Source organism: Conger conger, chromosome 19 (genome assembly GCF_963514075.1).
Source record: "Conger conger chromosome 19, fConCon1.1, whole genome shotgun sequence".
In the NCBI taxonomy this organism is placed as follows: domain Eukaryota; kingdom Metazoa; phylum Chordata; class Actinopteri; order Anguilliformes; family Congridae; genus Conger; species Conger conger.
In genome coordinates this window covers 15,897,804-15,917,728 of record NC_083778.1, presented here as the reverse complement: position 1 = coordinate 15,917,728, position 19,925 = coordinate 15,897,804, and the positions used below count along the sequence as shown (strand labels likewise).

General features: G+C 49.4%; 1 protein-coding gene across 2 annotated transcripts in view; it reads left to right on the top strand.

Annotated features, from left to right (window-relative positions):
- LOC133118950 (DENN domain-containing protein 5B-like) overlaps positions 1-19,719 on the top strand; it is a 31,034-nt gene extending 11,315 nt beyond the window's left edge. The window contains exons 2-3 of one of the 2 annotated variants that reach the window (XM_061229264.1): positions 14,507-14,566; positions 19,491-19,719. In XM_061229264.1, the coding sequence (XP_061085248.1) occupies positions 14,507-14,566; positions 19,491-19,696 (266 nt within the window). In that variant the 3' untranslated portion in view covers positions 19,697-19,719. The remainder of the gene's footprint in view (positions 1-14,506; positions 14,567-19,490) is intronic. The other variant, XM_061229265.1, reaches the window with a different exon arrangement.
- Positions 19,720-19,925: the final 206 nt, after the last annotated feature.

Sequence of the window (19,925 nt, the reverse complement as noted above, 5' to 3'; positions counted from 1 at the left end):
CACACACACACACACACACACACACGTATACCTCATGATACTGGACTCACTCCTGTATGGGACACAGATGCATACGTGTAACGTGTATCTTCATGCGGATCGGACCCAAACACACACACACACACACACACACACACACACACACACACACACACAAGCTGACACGCAGTCCAAGCAGGCAAGCCTCTAGCTTACATCAGCGCAAGCCAAGCCTAACCACGACACAGGCAAGCCATCGCTTTGCAAAGTCACCACACATCTCTCTCTCTCTCTCTCTCTCTCTCTCTCTCTCTCTCTCTCTCTCTCTCTCTCTCTCTCTCTCTCTCTCTCTCTCCTCATTAACAGACTTATTTTCATCTCTGAATCTCTTCATATGCTTTGTGTGGCGGGAGCGTCTCCCCTTCCGATGGTCGAGGCCTGTCAGCTGGGCCTGTCTGGCAGCAGGGGATGATCCCCTGGCCCAGGTAACCCCAGCCTAACTGCTGAAGATCTACAGATGTCATCTGGGCGTCTCGCTGTCTGTATGAAACACATCCCAGAAATCAGCGGTCTCCACCGCGGTTGGAAGTGAAGTTTTAAGCCCATCTTGCTTTGCGTTGAGTTGTGGGAAGTGATCAGTTGCAGTCGTCATCCTAGGGCTGGATTTAGATTCGAGGGCCAGGGTTCATGATGTAAGCCTGCTACAGATGCTAAGTCACATGCAGGCGGCCTGTAGCATAGTGGTTAAGGTAAATGACTGGGACACGCACGGTCAGTGGTTCTAATCCCGGTGTAGCCACAATAAGATCCGTGCAGCCATTGGGCCCTTGAGCAAGGCCCTTAACCTTGCATTGCTCCAGGGGAGGATTGTCTCCTGCTTAGTCGAATCAACTGTACATCGCTCTGGATAAGAGCGTCTGCCAAATGCCAATAATGTCAATGTCAACATGCAGCTGGGATGAAAAGCGCCCGTAGACATGGCCATTGGCTGAGGGAGCAGGCGGGAGATGGGCAGGGCAGAGACAGAGCCAGACTCCAGCTGAAGCAGCGTGTGCCCTGCTGTCAGAGCGCTGGTACAATGCCGTCTTTTATTCCGGCCGATAAACGCTCTCCGAAAAATCCCACCGGAGCGCCGCCGCCTCGCGGAGGCTGTCCATTCGGGAATGTTGGACCGGAGCCGGGACTATTTATATTCCACGGGCCGGAGCGTCGGATCCCGGCCAGAGCGGGCGGGCGCTGCCGCCGCCGGGCATTGTGGGAAATAAACAGCGCTGACACTGACAGGGCTGTGTGCCGTCTGTGCCGCGGACGTTTGGTTTCGCTCGTGTGAAATACGGCCCTCGCGAGCCTGTTCTTTATGCCGCCGGCTAAGACTCTGTAAAGTGCTGCTATCACTCAAACTCACAGACCCGCTGAGGCAGAACCAGAACCAGGGCCTTCCGCTATGTAACTGCACTGATAATAATATGAATAGTAATAATAATAATAATAGTAATACATTTTATTCAGAGAGCACTTTTCAAGATGCTATAAGACGCTAAAGCTGTCCACTAAAGCTGCCATGGCCCTTCATTATAAAATTCTGAACCAGTGTTCTAGGACTTTGCTGCTTTCAGTTACCCGTAGCGACAGTTACATCAGCAGTAGAATTATGTCTTAGAATTAGACCAGAATGTCAAAGTTTTTTTTTTTTTTTTTGCCCTGCGTTGCGTCCCTGCCTGGCCTCGTCTGAAGGCTCACATGTAAACGTAATTTGTGATAATCGAGCGATTACGGGACGTAAGTCCTGACGTTGCCGCGGTTGCCAGGAGACAGATGGGTATTGTGCAATGAGCAATGCCCCCCCCCCCCCACTCATGTGCTCTGTGCTGAGGCCTGGGATCCGTGCCCAGTGAGAGCAGGTGCCGGGGGCAATACGTAATGGAATGTGCCCCATAGCCAAGGGGTTACTACTGGTGGTGGACCATGTGGCTGTACCATAGGGGGGGGAGGCTGCTACACATTTCTAAATCGCATGATGTTTCAATCATAAATATGCAATTTAGAATGTTGCTAACTGAACGTGAGTAGTGCTGATGTAACAATCACTTCTGGTGACTGACAGAAACGGGGTTCTAGAACACTGAACACGGGAAAAACAACTGTTCTAAGGGCTAGTACATGATGATGCCTTTTGAATTATACATTTCTGTATTGTAATCACCGTTGAGCACAGTGCAGTCTGGAGGGAGACGTCCGTTTCCTGCGTGTCTGTACTTTGGCCCCTTGGCCTGCTTTGAATGTGTTGCGCAATTATGATGGTGATGATGAAAGGTGTTTTGCGCTGTACCCTTTGTGCTCTGGGGTAGCTACACCCCCACCCTCCCCCCCTCCCCCAAATTGGCTCCTCAACATGGGGTGCCTGGTGACTGAACTTTGGCCTGATGAATAATGCAGGGCTGTCTGTCTGGCTGTCTCATGCAGAGAGCTCATTATGCCTACTGCTGGCTTGTGTTATTACCGCCTGTGTGTGTCTGTGTGTGTCTGTGTAAGTGTGCTTGCGTGTGTGTCTGTATGTGTGTGTCTGTGTGTGTGTGTCTGTGTGTAAGTGTGCTTGCATGTGCGTGCATGTGTGTCTGTATGTGTGTGTGTAGGTGCGCTTGCATGTGCATCCGTGATTGTGTGTCTGTATGTGTGTGTGCATATTTGTATATATGTGTGTGTGTGTGTGTGTCTTTATACACTTTTTCTGCACACTGGCTGCCTAATCAGCTGGATCCTCGGATGCTGTGAGGAGATGATGATGATTCTCCTTTTGAGGACGGGATGAGAAATCTTATATCTCGTGGGAACAATCCACAGACTCTTAATTAGGCACAATGCCCCTTTCTCCCCGGTACCCCATCCCCCAGTATTTCAGAGGGACCGTGAACCCCCCCATTTCAGCTGCAAGGCACTGACACAAGCTGCTAATGCGATTCCTCAATGCCTTCCTCAAAATGTCTCCATTATAGTGGCTCGAGCTATCCTTACCTTGAGTGGTCTTATATAAGGACTTATGACAAACACAACGCAGTTTAATAACCTGCCGCAAGCTCAAATTGAGAAAAATATGAGTTGGAATGGGTGATGAAGTGATGTTTCTTTTTCCCCCTCATGGGCTACAATAGGATCGTTCTCATCATGCCTGTGGGGGTAGTGTGAGAACATCGGCAGGACGTTCCCCCCGACGTTTAGGGAACATTGCGCATGCGTTTTTGGAGGAAGCCTGTTTGCTGGAAGCTCTGCGGAGCTCTTTCAGGGTTCTTTATCCCAGTGAGGTCAAAGGTCGGCCGTGCCACTACGCTAATGCGCTCCAGCCCTGTTAGCATGGATTAGCCATGGTCATTGTGGTCTCTCCATGGCAAGCACACAGCGAAAACCAAGAGATAAGCTTGTCTATTCACTCTTATATTTCAACTCAGTCTTATTGTTAAGTCGAAAAAATATTGTCAATGAGGTGAGACGGTATCACTCATTTCAAGACGGGGTTAGAAAGTTTCACTTGTCGAGTGAACAGTAACTTAAAACTCACTAATATTTTCTACTTAAGAGGAATACAAAATCATTTTAAGTCCCATTACAAGACAAGAACATCTCCTAAAGATGGCCGCCATCTCTTAGACAGGGATCAGTGCACGTTTGTTTTCCCGACAGGAGCTAGAGATCAGTATTCGCTCCAATCACTGTAAGTCTCTGTAAGTTGCTGACCATAAGAGAGAGGTCAGGTTGCGCGCTCGACCTGAGGATTCACAGTTCACAGCTTGAGGACAGCCCAGATGGTGTGTGCACACTGCAGCGTCTGGAGCGTGTCATCCAGGTACGACGGGTCACTCCCGCTTCAAGCCGGACATCTGTTCAAGCTTGTTTGTGCACGACCCTCCACATATGTCTCCTGCCGCCTCCCGTAGGCACGATGAATTCATCTAAGACTCTCTGTGCTTCCATTCCCAGCCTCCCGGAACTACATATTCCAGCCATCCCGCCTCAAAACGTCCCCCAATTATGACATCACAAGTGGCCTCTTTCCCCCCCCCCCCCCCCCCAGGTTCATGGCTGACTTGGAGTGTGTCGCTGATCACTTTGTCACTATCAGCGGACGTTCGCAAGCGGCCCTAAACGCCGTCCTGCGAAAGAACCAAAGGCTGCTCGCCGCAGTGCATTGTGGGCCGCCGCCCGGCTGATTGTGTCCCAGTAATCCTCCCGTGAATTGCGATCAGTGCCGCGCTTGGCCTCGGCAGCGGAATTGAAGCGACCGGAGATTTCTATAATGTGTGTTTTTTTTTGTTCCGCGTCAAGGGCAAACAGTGGCGTCCTTGGGTTCTGAAAGGAGGCTGTTTGCGCAGCTTGACAGGAGGCAAACTCACTCACTGACTGACATTTTTCAAAAAAAAAAAAAAAAAATGTGATATGCCCTTATCTAGGGTGGCAAGCACAGCTTATATTGTATCATTCTGACAGCTGGATATTTACAGAAGCGGTCTAGGTAAAGTTCTTTGCTGGAGGGCTGAGTGTGAGGAGGGTGAGGAGTCCATGCTGTGATCTCGCCGAGGAGGCTCCGGTCTCCGGGGGCTCTGGCCCATAGCAACCAGGAGACCTTCCCCCCGGCGACAGGACGTGTGGAAGGTTCCGGACAGCGGTGACGGATCAACTCTGGTGTAAACTCCGGCTATGACCGTCTTGAAATTACCAACTACCAGCTGCTTCAAAACATGGCTTGAGCTCGTCAAACCATGTTGAGTACGGGGCTGGTCTGAACTGGTCTGCCAGCTACCAGTGGTTTCAAAACATTGTTGTTTTTTTGGGTGACACGTGAACCATGGTGGCAAAGGCAGGGAGGACAGTCCAGCTGTGGGCGGGGGACGTCCCTGCATCGCTTCAGTGGGCACACCTGCACACCCCCCTCCCCCTCGCCCCTTCCCCTTTTACCAGGGGGGTGGTTTCGACAGGGGCAGTTTCTGGTCCCGGTACGCCCGTTCTCACACAAACACCACCTGCACCTGAGACCCGACTGTTATTGCCCCCTTTAAGGTGCGAGGTCACAGATACGTGATCGGAATGTTCCTCGAGCGATCATTCTAAATGCTGACGTCACAATCACCACTGACTAATTCTGAAAGAGCGTTCCAGAAAACCTGCTCTGCGGACGGCTTGAACCGGCTGTGGTCATAATGCCTCCGTGCTCATTGGCTTTGCTGATGTCCCGTTGGACTCCGCAGTGCAGCCCCGCAGATGGCAACCTTTACTCTTTGACCCTGACGGTTCCTGTTCTCTCCCCCCCCCCCCCACCGGGGCGCTGATGAGGCGCTTTTTTCGGCGTGGTGTGCGTTTCACCTCTCTTGTCACATCCGCACGGCAGCCGGGGAAGCGTGTAGGTGTTGCTTGCGGTCCATCCATAATTACGGTTTTCGAGACTCAGCAGGGGTGATTAAGAGCGAAACCGCCGCGTCTCAGAGAGAGATCGGCGCTCTCGTTTCACCGTCCCACTCACAGGAAACCCAGACTGCGGAGGTTCTCGTCACCGCCAGGCTTTGTCCTTTGTTAACGCTGCATTTCCCCTTGAAATTTAATTAGGTGTGAATTTATGGCCCTGGCGCACAGGATCAAACCCGTTTGGAGCATCTGTTTCTGCCACCCGCCAGACGCAGCGAGATGTGAATTCATTTACAGCTCCGCGGACGTTTATTTATTTGTTTATGTGTTGAGGGGCAGTGCGACTTAACATTGTTAAGAGATAAAAAAAAACAACAATCGGCGTATTTGTTCGGTTGCTTGTTTATAGCCAAGGCTCATTTCAAACCCTTGTCCTCAGATTAGCTTTTTTGATTAAATTAAATGTTGAAAAGAAAATGTTTAAACCGGCAATTATTCGGCGACATGAGTTTCAGAAAAGTACGACAGATATGATGAAAAATACATATTAAGAACATCATGCCCAAGGGTCAAATGTTATTATATGTATCAACAAGGTATTTAATTAGATGGATTTTTATTTTATTTTTATTTTGTGAACATCTAATATTCATGTGAATTAATGTGTGCTAGCTTAAAGCATTAACATATGTTGGTATATGTATCAAATTGGGCATTGATTTCACAGTAAAAGTATAGAGATTTTTTAATTAAATCTATTAAAACATGTAATATTCATGTTGCGTAAACTATGCTAGGTTGAAACATTGGCAGCAATGCTAGGAGCATCATAATGAACAAATGCATAAAAATAAGTAAAGCAAATACTGAAAAGCTTTGTGACACGCTATGCATTTGAGTGTAGGTGTCAAAGCCTTTTCACAGCTCAACCTTTCCTCAGGTCTGTGATCTCAGGTGTGAAATTCAGCAGGTGTGAAATATGAGTGTCCCTCCCCCCCCGATGCTGAGAAATCGGATCACGATTATCAGCCACGGCTTGAAGGGATGCCAACGCTGGAGATTCACAACGAAACGATCAGTTCGAAAACAGCTGGCACTTCGTCTTAATACTGCGTTTTTTCTGATTGATATTGAATGTAAATGGAAATGGAAATGTAAATGGGCATTTATATAGCGCCTTTATCCAAAGCGCTGTACAATTAATGCGTCTCATTCACCCATTCATACACACACTCACACACCAACGGCGATTGGCTGCCATGCAAGGCGCCGACCAGCTCGTCTGGAGCATTTGGGGGTTAGGTGTCTTGCTCAGGGACACTTCGACACAGCCCGGGCGGGGGATCAAACCGGCAACCCTCCGACTGCCAGACGACTGCTCTTACTGCCTGAGCCATGTCGCCCCAACCAAACTCATAACAATGTCACTGTTATAGCTGGATATTACAGCAGCGTGTTGCAGCTCAGAGCAGAGACGATGTTTACTTCTGTTTTTCAGTCAATATAAAATACAACTAGACTGCACTGTCCTTCACACTTATGTGTAATGTACATGCATAAATATGAGAGAAGTTCTCCCAAAACGGCCGTATAAATACATATGTACCAGTCACTGAGCCTGACAGAGACGGCCAACCGGCCCTGGAGTCTGCGTGCGAGGATGAGTCCGGTATCTGTAAGGTGATGAATGACTGGCAGGTTATCTCACCCGGCCTTGATCAGCGTGCTCAGACCTGATGCGGGAAGGTTTGACCCTCCCGCTGAAGGTCCCTGCTTCTCATTGGGTAGCTGACGCTGAGCCGTTCAGCCACTCTGCTCTATTTCTTTTTTTTAACCGTTCCGTGGTCAACGCTACTGTAAGCAGGAAGCGCCGAGTGACTCATACGGCGGACGCCGGTTAGTCTGCTGCGGCTTTTCAGCTTTGAAACCACATGTACAGTCAGAGAGGAATGCACCCGCTTCACCGACACTTTCGCAAGCCGAAGAGTTGTGTGCGGAGTGCGTTCCGCTCAGGACGGCGTGTGTGTGTGTGTGTGTGTGTGCACTGACACGGTGAACACACGCGCACATGGGAGAAGGATGCGGACCTGCGTCTGGCCCGACGCAGTGGAGATGATGTGCTGATGTAACCTTTCGACATGGAAAGCATCCCCGAACGGTTGGGGCCAGGACCTTTTCTGGTTTCTGTTTGGAGGGAAGGAGGGATGGAGACAGACAGAAGGAGAGAGAGAGAGAGTCCGTTTCTCTGTCTCGCTCTCTTACTTTTCGTCTGTGAAAAGTCGGGGAAATTGAGAACAAAATAGGGGATATATATATATATATATATATATTTGAAGTTCAATAAAGTCCCTTTATTACTTGGTGTCAGAGATGATTTACAGAGCTTGTTGTAAACGTAGCTTTGAGTCTGCAGATTGCAGATTGAACGTCTGCACCGTTAGGAGTCTCTTATCTGCAGTGAGGATATAACACTTTTTCAGTGAGTCAGTCTCTTTCTGCTGTGTGCAGAGATTATGCAGTTTCAGTTTGGTTTGGACATTGAATATCTCCTGCCTTTGTATCTATCTCTCTCTCTCTCTCTCTCTCTCTCCCTTTCTCATTCTATTTCTGTCTTCTTTCCTCCTCTTGGTCTTTCTCTTCCCTCCCTCTGTCTCCCCCCCGCCGTTGCGATGCGTTTTTGCGGCGGGAACAGGGTCCAGAGTCAAACAGAGGAGAGGGACGGCGTGTCCTTGCATTGAGGGATGATTTTAAGTGTGAGGGCAGAGGGCAAAGGCTCACATGAGCATTATTAGCACGAGAATTATCCAGTGTTGCCAAGGCAATACACAAACAATCGATGATCCTTTTCTCCATCAAGCATTAAAAATGTATCTTTATGATTAATTTCAGAATAATAGTAAAGACAGTCCGAAGTAAAAAAGAAAAAAAGAGAAAGCCGTCATTGCGTAAAAACCTGAACGTACATTAAAAATATATTGAAGTGGAAAACGTAAAAATGCGAAACAACTGATTGCAACATCGCTGCCCTGCTGCGCCCATCAGCCGTGGCACGGTACAGTAGCCCAGACCGCTAACAGCGACGTGAGCGATCGGTTAAAGAGAGTTAAAATGGCGTTCTGACAGTCCTCCCCTTAATTAAAATGAACTCAGTCAGTGGCGCGAGAAGTGATGTGGAAGTGTTTCATACGTAAAGCGTGTTATTAATTAAGCAGCACGGGCGGAGGTCGGTGATGTCGGGGAGTAATTGCGTTTTGGCTGTGAGGTGATTAATCTGTCGGGCCTGGCTGTAGCTCTGTGCTGAATGAGCTGTGTTTCTGCCAGCGCTGCTGCGCGGCGTAGCGCTAACACACTGCGGAACGCTAACACACTGCGGAACGCTAACACACTGAGTAACGTTAACACACTGCGGAACGCTAACAGGCTGAGTAACGCTAACACACTGAGTAACGTTAACACACTGAGTAACGTTAACACACTGCGGAACGCTAACACACTGAGTAACGTTAACACACTGAGTAACGTTAACACACTGAGTAACGCTTATTCACTGCGTAACGCTTACTCACTGCGTAACCGTAACACACTGCATATCGCTAACGCACTGTGTAACCGTAACACACTGCATATCGCTAACGCACTGCGTAATGCTAACACACCGCGTAGCACTGACACTTCGTAGCGCTAACACACTGCATAGCGCTTACACACACTGCATAGCGCTAACACAGACTGCGTATCGTTGCGTAGCGTTCTCAATTCAAATTATTTTCTACACTTTACTGAGCTTGGGGTATTGGAACCCCACCTTCTGGTCTTCTCGATTGGCTCAGTTGCCCCAGGCAAGATCAGTCGAGCACAGAAACGCGTTTTGAATCCGAAGCGTTTGTGTACTTCACCCATGTCTGTGGGCCCGCTGTGATTGCAGGCATTGTTCTCAGGGTTGTCAGCGAACAATCGGCGTCTCGCAGTCGGAAGTGGTCCCCACCAGTGCGGGTTAGCAGTCACTGTAAGAGCAGGACTCTGAGTGATATCACACAGCCCCGCTCCGCTGGCTGTGGTCTGCCCGGGCGTTAGATCTCCTGCGATATCTCCGGAAAGGCGCACACATCTGTCGCCGTGGGCGTAGGTGTGACTGACAGGGAGGCGCTGCTGCATGCTGGGAGATAAGAGCGCGGTCTCCAACGGACACCCGGCCTCCCGCGCACGGTCACGGGGCTGATGGGAGATAGGCCCCGCCAGACCTGCCTTCAAATCGTGTTGGTTTTGGATTCAAACGCCTTTCCTCTGCATTTGACTGAGCTCGCCCGGTGTATTGGAACAAGTGAAGTGATCCCGAACGAGTACTCCCATCTGCTCCTACTGGCAGGCGCAACCGCACCAAGCAAGATCAGCAGAGCACAGAAAAGTTATTTGAATCCAAGACAAGTGCTATTTGAACCGGGTCAAATACGTCATTATTTCGGATTCGAATACCTTTCCGCGCTCGATTGAGCTTGCCTGGTACAATTGAGCCGACACAGAGAAGCGAGCCGAACGTTGCACGTTTTGAAAGCGTTTCATAGCATCCAATACACCGGGCAAGCCCAGTAAATCAGAGAAAAGTATTTGAATCCCAAAAGAATTACGACTCATTTGACCCAGGTCTGAGTGAGTGGCAGCGGGAACCTTCCGGAAGCAATGGCTCTCAAGCTCTGAAATTGTATCCCCTTCTATAAGGTGAGCAGGCACACTTTTGAAGGCCGTTGTCGTGGTCCCAGTGGATTCAGCCTCTTCACTTGGGTCGTTATTGTCAGCCAAAGGGCTGCGCACTCCTGTTATTTGTCATCCTGGCGTGTCTGGCGCTGTCCCTGCTGTTTTTCTCCGGTCCTGTGAGTGCGTAACGCATTGGGGACATGACTCAGGGGCTGGCAGGAGCTTCTGCGTTCTGCAGTAGTAGACCGCCCCCTGCCCCCCATTAACCAGATTAATTTTGTTTATTTGTGTTTGTGTGCACTTGTGTGTGTACGTGTGTGTGTGTTTGGTTGGTTGTGTGTGTTTGTTTGTGGATGTGTGTGTTTGTGTGTGTGCGTGTTTGGTTGGTTGTGTGTGTGTGTGTGTGTGTGTGTGTGTGTTTGTGGATGTGTGTGTGTGTTTGGTTAGTTGTATGTGTGTGTGTGTGTGTGTGTGTGTGTGTGTGTGTGTGTGTGCAGGTTCTCAGGATGCAGAATCTCTATGGGCTCCCTTAGCATTAGTGTAATTGCCTCTTTTCTCTGCATTACTGTTCTACAGGCACACAGAGCTGTGCCTGGGCACTGCCTCTCCCACCATTCTCTCTCTCTCTCTCTCTCTCTCTCTCTCTCTCTCTTCCTCTCTATCATTATCCTTCTCTCTCTCTCTCTCTCTCTTCCTCTCTATCATTATCCTTCTCTCTCTCTCTCTCTCTCTCTCTCTCTCTCTCTCTCTCTCTCTCTCACACACACACACACGTACACACACTCCCTTGATCTCGCTCTGGCTCACGCTCCTCTGATCTCCCAGCTCAGTCCAGGTCAGCCTTAGCCAGTCAGCAGCTCAGGACGACGGCAGACGTGCGGCCTGTGGGATCATGGGGGAGGGCGGGACCATGGGAGGCAGAATTCACTGTGCTGTGGAGGGGGCCTGATAACGGGCAGAGTGTGGATGTACAGTGGGATATCTCTTTCCAGAATATTCCTGGCCTGAATCCTACGGCGTAATTATGTATTCTGAGCAGTGCGTCATCGACTGTGGCCTTTTTCCAACACTGCCGAAGGTTGCAGATTTAAAAAAAATTCCCATGGCTCCTCACAAACACACGCATCTCTGCGATTGCTGCTGAACCAATTGCATCGATAGATTGAGTCACGGTGGGGTGTGAGCTAGAAGGCCCAATGGCTGTTGGTAAATTTGCCTACAAGGGAAGCGATTTAAATATGAGGCAGCCTTCAGATGGGCATCCCTGCATACAGCAGCTCTCCTGGTTGTGACGTGCTCAAGAACACATTCATAAAAATGTCCCCCAGCAGGAGTTTGGATCAAGAATAGGTTCGGCCAAATGGATGAGGGTCAGATAAAGGCTGGACCGAATCGACCGAACCGAATCCCAGTTCAGCTCTCTTACACTAGCTCTCTCACTATTATGAGACCATTTTGAGTCGTTTCAAGATTCGCCAACGTTGTAAGAAAATTTCACTTGTCAAGTAAATGGTAACTTTAAACAAGCTAATATTTTCGACAGAGGCAAAAAAAAAAACGATTGTTAGTCTCATTATAAGACATTATTAACACTTGTTAAGACACTTTTTTGGCATGTGTTGATAAGCCTGTTCTCCTCTCCCTCAGAGCCCTTATCGCTGCTTAATTGAGTCTTTGCTGGAAGCCTCTTTTGTGGGGAACAGTGAGTTGTTTTCTAAAGCCTTTGTTCAGCTTTTCTCATGGGCAGTCTGCACACTTCCAATCCAATAAAGCAGAGACAGCGCTAACGGAGACAGCGCTAACGGAGACAGCGCTAACGGAGACAGCGCTAACGGAGACAGCGCTAACGGAGACAGCGACGCTAACGGAGACAACGACGCTAACGGAGACAGCGACGCTAACGGAGACAACGACGCTAACGGAGACAACGACGCTAACGGAGACAACGACGCTAACGGAGACAACGACGCTAACGGAGACAGTGCTAGCAGAGACAGTAGTGCTAACAGAGACAGTAGTGCTAGCAGAGACAACGGGGCTAACGGAGACAGTGGGGCTTATGGAGACAGTGGGGCTAACAGAGACAGCGACGCTAACGGAGACAGTGCTAGCAGAGACAGTGCTAGCAGAGACAGTGCTAACAGAGATAGCAGTGCTAACAGAGATAGCAGCGCTAACAGAAACAGTGGGGCTGACAGAGACAGTGGGGCTAATAGAGACAGTGGGGCTAACAGAGACAGTAGTGCTAACAGAGACAGCGGCGCTAACACAGCACAGCAGCTCTGGACAGGCATCTAAAGCAAGCGCTTCCTTTAGTGCAGTTCAGGTTATACTGCATGACACCTTGACACTGTGACGCTGGCTGACAATGGCCTTACATTCCATGACAGGTGCTGACTATGTCTGCCTTTGACCCCGAAAGCTGTTAGTGCTGGCAGTGCAACCCCGGTTTCTGCCCCGCAGTGCAATTTGTAGCATGCGTTGGTGTTGCATGTAATTATGCTTTAAACATGTTTTGTTGCTGACGAGTCATTATCACGGGCAGTCGAGACACGGTAATTAGAGACGCTAATGAAGTCGGCCTGTTGTCAAGATCGGACGTGTGACACGGTTTCTCTTCTGCGCCTAAAGACGCGGCTCATAGGAGACTTGTGTGTTTTCCCCATGATTTCCCTCTTCTCTGAAGCTGACTAATCAACTCGAGTGTCAGTCGTCTTGGTGACACTGGGTCTGCCCCCCCCCCCCCCCCCCGGGCACCGCTGCCATGGCGATCCGCTCCCCCGACCCAACCAGCGAGAGCACTCGGCACAGAGAGGCTGACAGGGTTCTGAAGGGGGGTAGGGGGGGGGGGTGGAGGGATGCTGGGATGGCCATGGAGAAGGTGAAGGAGAAGAGGATTGTTCACAGCGGGAAGAGAGAAACGGGGTGAACTGTCAAGGAACGAAGGAGGGAGGGAGGAAGAAATAGAGGAGGAGAGAACAGGAGAAGGCCCCAAAATCTTCCCCTCTGGAATTGGTGCAACTCTTGAGTTTCTATCTGCATGAGTCACAGCGAGAGAGATTCTGTTTTTGTTTTCTTTTCGAAATGCCCATCGATTTTATATTTTCTGCTGTGCTGTGTTGTTTGTAAAGCAATTGCTTGTGTTTAGTGCCTCAAAACATGCCTTCAGTGTTTTGTTCTCAGTGAAGCGTTGTTCAGTGAATAGGAAGTGGATCATATTAGTTAAGTATTATTGAATTTGGGCGAGTACATCGCCTCAGACATGTAGCTGCGAGCGTTATTTGGGTCCGACCCCCTTCCTGATGCATTATTGGATAAGTGTCGAGCTGTCATGGCTTTGGTGAGGCTCGGAGCGATCATTCTTGGGTGGTCTGTGAGTTTCTGTGGCACCACTGTGGAGAAAATTGATCTCTCATTCCCAAGACAACGGAGGTACCTGCACTGATAACTGACACTAAGTGCGGTAGTGATTTTAACAAGGTGATTTTTTAAATAGAATATCTTCCTTTTTTTCCGAAGGATTATTTTCCCTGTTAAGCCATAATATGCATATCATTAACCATAAAAGTCTCATATTCACATTGTGCTATATTGGAAACAATAACATAAAGAGAGGTTAAAAAAACGGATAAAATTAAAGACTGAGATGACTGTCAACTCTTAATTAATTAAAGTGTGGATACCTGCTCACTGAAACAAACCATTCAGCTGATAATGAAGAATTCAAAGACAACGCAAGTGATAACAAGCCTGCCGAACCTGCATTGTGTTAAGACTTTTAAGGAAAGAATGATGGAAAAAAACGTAACCTTAATTAATTCAGCGAGAGACTGGCTGTCACAACACCCAACCAAACCCAGGTCTCCCTCAGCAGTGTGTAAAAGAACCACTGACTTAGTGAATGTGTGTTTGGTCGGCTTCAGCTTTTGCGCCTACGTGCTGGTACTGTCTGAATAACATACTGTGTGTGTGTCTCGTCTCTGAAAGCTGCTGCCAGCTTATCGCTAACAAACATTTAAGCGTTCCATCATAAATGTGTTCCATTCTGTGTCGCACTTATTTAACATGTTTATTTATAATATCGAGGGTTTGGTGCCTAAAAGGGGGGTAACCGCCATTTTACAGGAGAGCCAAAACAAACGTTTGAATGTTTTTCAGATGAGTCTTTAGGTTTCTTACCCTTTATTTCAGTGTAGTTAAGGATGGCACGTCCTATCTTTTGCCACTAGAATAGATCTCATCAAGAGCTTTCTTTTGATATTTAGCACAATTTCTGCCCCAAAATGTTACTTACGCCCCTTATGCACCAAACCCTCGATATGTTCCTCCATGTTTGCCCATGCTTTGTTTTTTTTTTGTTTTGTTTTTTTTTTGCTTCTGTCTGTGTGTTTTCTGTTTGGTTTGACATCTGCTTGTTTTGTGTTTTGTGCTTGTGTGACTGTAGCTTTGTACCAATGGCTTGAGGCTGACCGTCAGGGCAGGAGCCCAGAGACTGCAAATGAAGGTAACTGCCCCCCCCCCCCCCCAAAAAAAAACGAAATCTCCCCAGCCGCCTGAGCCTCTCCTCCTCCTGCACCCTCCTCTTTCCTCTCCTCCGCTCTCGGCCCTGCTCTTTACCCCCGGGGTCCCATGCCCAAATGTGGGTCAGGATCTTGTTATTCCAGCTTCAGATATTTTTAAACCAAAACCACCACCATCCACCCTCACCATCCACCCCCCCCCCCCATAATTCCTCCTGGCCGTGCCTTTGTTTCTGTCATTAGTTTGTCCTTCCTGCTTTTGTGGCTCTGCGGATTACCTCACGTGTGCTCGCCGTAGGGAGATGAGTCAGTCATAACAAAGAGGCTTAAGTCCTGGCCTCAGGCGCCTGTCCGCGCCTGTCCGTCAGGACCTGCCACGTGCCGGCCGCCCCCGCGCGGGAGCGGGGTCACGACACCACGCCTGAGTCATGCTGGAGTCACGTCGGTTCAGTTTCATCATATCATCTGCGGTCCTCACAGGCGGGAGGGCGGCCTTTCCGTCTTTCAGCGATAATAGAAGACTACTGTAGATTCGAGTGAAGGAGATGGCTGAGTAACAACGTGGCCATTAGGAAGACCGGGTTGTGTTGGCCCGAAAAACCTTATACATGCACAAAAGACAACATAAAGCCTGGATATATTCTTCATCCCCAACGCTTATGGCAGCAGAGGTCGAACTTGGGTCGAAGCGCGCCTTCGTCCGGCTGGAGAGGCGCTGCCCGCAGCGACCCGGCCGTGGTTTTTCCAGAAGAGAGGCGGCTCCATCGTGACACACTCTCCCTCGTAGCAGCTCCTTCAGTGCCAAGAGAAACGGTGGAAATGTCGGGTTCACCTTCACTGAATACTTGAACAAAGGAAATACCTCAGAACCTCATGTTTTTATAATGACGCTCCCAGACGTCAAAGCTTCAACAGAATGTACACACACACACACACACACACACACACACACACACAAACCACTTTTATATGCAGAAGTACACATATATACACACACACGCACACGCACACGCACAAAGCACTTTTATATGCACAAGTACACACATACACACACACTGGCCTCCCTTTGCATCTCTCAGCTCATCAGACTGTAGGCTGGGGGCATTTTGCTCTCCAACTTTAATATCGCTTGCAGAGGCTCATATCCACTGAGACGGCAAGAAAACCTCTGCATTAGTCATCCTTCCTCTCCTAAACAATTATGTCAAAGACAGCGTGTCTTCTGGAACCTTTCTCAGTCTGTTGAGGAAAGAGTAGGGAGGTGCGGGAGGAGCCTGCCCGACACACTGCCCCCTTCAGGTGTGGTGGTGTATGGCGTCTGTAATGAGCAGTCAGTAACACTGGTGGGAGATCTGAGGGGGAAATTCCTCTTCAGTAGTCTGTTCCAAACACCTGGATTTGCTAATAAGCGCAATCCCTCAGCCAGGAGGGAGAACTAATTAGTGGAATCAGCTGGCTGGAGTTCATGGCTGGAAAAATCGTCTTGCTCAGCATAAAAATAAATCACGACTGGGAGCTAATAACTAATGTGCAAGTATTCTTTGTTCTTGATATTCTAAGTTACTTTTTATTGCCCGGCACCCCGGATGCGCGTGTGCCTGGAATTGGGGGGGAAAATGGCCGGACTTTTCATTTCCGAGGCCTGAACTGTCCACCACTGGTCCCTGCGCAGCCTGCGTATTCTATTGGCCGACTGAGGGAAAGGCTTTTCGGTTATCTCCTAACCTACGATGCCTCCTCTGACTGTGTGCCTCCTCCGTCCCTCGAGCCTTCATGAACGTTACCCTGGCAAAACCGCTGTCTGTGTGGCCCGACCCAGCGACAAGCACTGAGCCTGAGCACTTTCGTTTCGTCCGAAAGACAAGTGGGGGGACGTGCAAAAACGAACCGTACAGGTGGATTGTTCTAGAAATGGGTCGAGTGATGTCTGCACAACAGTAGAGGAACGCGAGGAGGCGGATGACCTCATATAAAAAAAAAAAAAAAAAACGCAAAACAAAACCTTGATTTAAAATGAAACTGCTACACGGCAGAATTCCGCAGACTGTGAAAAGCCCCAGCGCCACTGAGCCCTGCCTCACGTCTGCTGTTTGCGGTGTGAGGCTTGACTGGATTGAGAAGCTGAGGAGGTGAACGCGGCTTCGCTGCCTACTGGGGTGTGTGTTACGGCCCCAGAGTCCGTTTGGTGATTTACAGCTTCAGCCAGCCCCGACCCGGTGATATTAGTCCTCGTTTATTTGGAAACAACTGCCCTGGCTGGTCATCATCAAGCTGACAACATGCCTCTGCCTAAATGCTTCAGCCCTAATCATGATAATAATCATAATAATATTTGTGTTGTATATTATATACCAGTTCCTCTCAGCTTCACGCAGAGGTGGAATGGGAGTCCGGTTAGGCCGATGCAAAAGGCCGGCCTCCTACCTGGAGCCATTAATCCGACGATTCTGGGAGAGCTTCTTCCTGATAACTCACGCTCAGCATTCGATGCAAAAGTTCATCCCAACTTCAGCCGGCCCCTTTAGCTAATATAGCGTCCTCATTAGTGCTGGTTATAGGTTTGTGGTGTGCTGTTACCCTGCGATTCTCCCCTTAACGGGAGAAGTTACTGCTGTTATTGACCTTGTCGTGAATGTACTCTCCGGCACTTTATGACCTGCTCTGTGCATCAATCTCAACCCCTCCCCCCCCCCCCCGAGCACAACGGGTCTCGTGCAGACGGTGACAGAGTTATGGATTCATAAATTAATATGGCGGGGAGGGACTTGGAGGCAGTTTTCTAACCACTGAGTCCCTCCGTTGGGGAAACGGTCGCAGTTCAAAAGGAGTGACTGTCGTGCTATCTTCTGAATCAAAATCAAAATCAGATTTCTTTGTCGCATGAATTTCACAAATCATTTACCCTCATGAATGAGCTCATAATGACCAAACATGATACATCGGTGAACGTGAAATCATCATCAGCTGCCCAAGTGGTTCTCGGGGGGGTGGTGGTGGTGGGGGTGTGTTCCGATGCCCATAACTGTCCCTCATGAACGCGGGGAGTGACATCACCCTGCTGCATCAGCAGCTGCAGTGTCAGCCTCTCCAAGTGCCTCCAGTGTCACGGGGGGGGTCATGTGACTGCACCCACAATCCCTCACTCCCGTCAGCAGCTGGGTCCTGTGCACAGGGACTCTTTGTGTGGACCCCCCCTTACCCCCCCATCTCCCCCCCTCAGTAATCCTTTCTGTGTGCGCCCTGCTGCCCCTGTGTGCTGTGTGGCAGAGGAGCAGGTGTTGGCTGGGGAGAGACGGGTCTGTGTCTCTCTCGGCACTTGTGGAGCTCAGGGGGGCCTCTTCAAGTGATGATCCACAGTGATGCCTTTCTCTCTCTCTCTCTCTCTCTCTCTCTCTCTCTCTCTCTCTTTCTTTCCACCTCTCTCTCTCCTCTCCTCCTCTCTCTCTTTCTTTCCACCTCTCTCTCTCCTCTCCTCCTCTCTCTCTTTCTTTCCACCTCTCTCTCTCCTCTCCTCCTCTCTCTCTTTCTTTCCTCCTCTCTTTCTGTCTCTCTTTCCTCCCCTCTCTCTCTCTCTCTCTCTCTCGATATGTTTCCGTCCAAATGTTTTTGGCACATGCCAAGCGAGTTTCCCGAAAAGTTGGCAAAAGAAAATGCAAGCCGGTTTCCATCAGCCCCTGTTATGATGAGGGTTCAACAAGATGACACAAACAACAGAGTACCAGTCGCCCTTTTTTTGGGGCTTTCTGGAGTGGAAGCAAGCGTCATCATTTATTGAAAAAAAAAAAAAAAAACAACCTTTTATTGCATCTTCTCTTTATCAATGTTCCAACTTTTCCGCTTCGGCTAACTGTGTGAAAACTTTTTTGTGATATTTCAGTGGTTTTTTTCGAATTCTATTCAATTCAAAATTTGCATAAAAACAGTTGGATATAAACCCCACTACGCTCTCTCTCTCTCTCGCTCTCGGTCTCGGTCTCGCTCTCTCTTTCCCTTTCTCTTTCTCTTTCTCTTTCTCTCTCTCTGGGCTCATTTATTGGAATGGCACTCTTTCATTTCCCCTCTTCTCTCTGTTGGCTGTCTGGCCTTGTGGTGCGGCAGACACAGCTCTGGAGGACGTGTCAGGCTGTGTTTGTCTCAGCTCAAGGCCAGAGCTCGGCAAACGCCAGGTTCAGACAGTCCTCCCCTGGAGCAATGCAGGGTTAAGGGCCTTGCTCAAGGGTCCGACAGCTGTGTTGATTGTGGCTACACCGGGATTAGAACCACCGACCTTGGACGTCCCAGTCATTCACCTTAACCACTATGCTACAGCTCAGGTCTACCTAATAAAGTGGTCACTGAGTGCAGGTAGCTGGGTCCTGTATATATGTATATTGTGTGCTTGTTCACATACATATATACAGGACCCACCTACCTGCACTCAGTGACCACTTTATTAGGTAGACCTGAACTGGTTGTAGCTGACAGGAAGGTGACAGTAACGCAAATAACCACACATTGCAACAGTGGTATGCAGAAGAGCATCTCTGAACACACGTGGCAAGTGGATAGGCTACAGCAGCAGAAGACCAATAAGTCGAAAAAACTAGTCTAATAAATACCTAATAAAGTGCTCGGTGAGTGTACATATGCACACCTACCATCCATTGGTATTTCATAGTCCCGTATTGCAGTCCAGAATGTTCTTTTTCCAGTTGACCGCTCTCACCCTCTTGCTGCTGTGAGCTCATTACCCTCCTGCGGGTGTCCTCCCCCCCCCACCTCCCCTCCCCTCCTCCCCCTCCTCCCTTCCTGGCTGTGGGACAGTCCTCCCCCCTGCTGTTCCCCATGCCCACCTCCTCCCCCGCCTCGGAGTGAGACAGGCTGCTCACTCAACACCTACTCCCCCCCTCTCCCCCTCTTCTCTTCCAGGGGAGAACTTTGAGCAGAGCCCCCTCAAGAGGACCTTCAAGTCCAAGGTGCTGGCCCACTTCCCGGAGAACGTGGAGTGGAACCCCTTCGACCAGGATGCCATCAACATGGTGGGTGCAGACGGGCTGCGGGGTGATTGGGCGGTTTTCGGGGAACGCAACGCAGGCTATTGGCTCACGATGGCTTCTGTGCAGGATTGTATGTAACGGGCTGTTTGTAGGCCCTGGTTTAATTTTGTCCAAAACCAGCAGGTTTCAGCCCACAAAGACCACACATTTATCTCTGTTATATGGAAATGCCTTTCGGCTGCAATGTAAATTTTTACAGAGACAGTTTAGCGGACAGATGATGGGGTTTGGGGGGTGCTTTGCTAATGGGGGTTAGGGGCAGTTAATGGAGCTTCAGTGACAGTAACTGCCTGAAAGAGGAAAATGG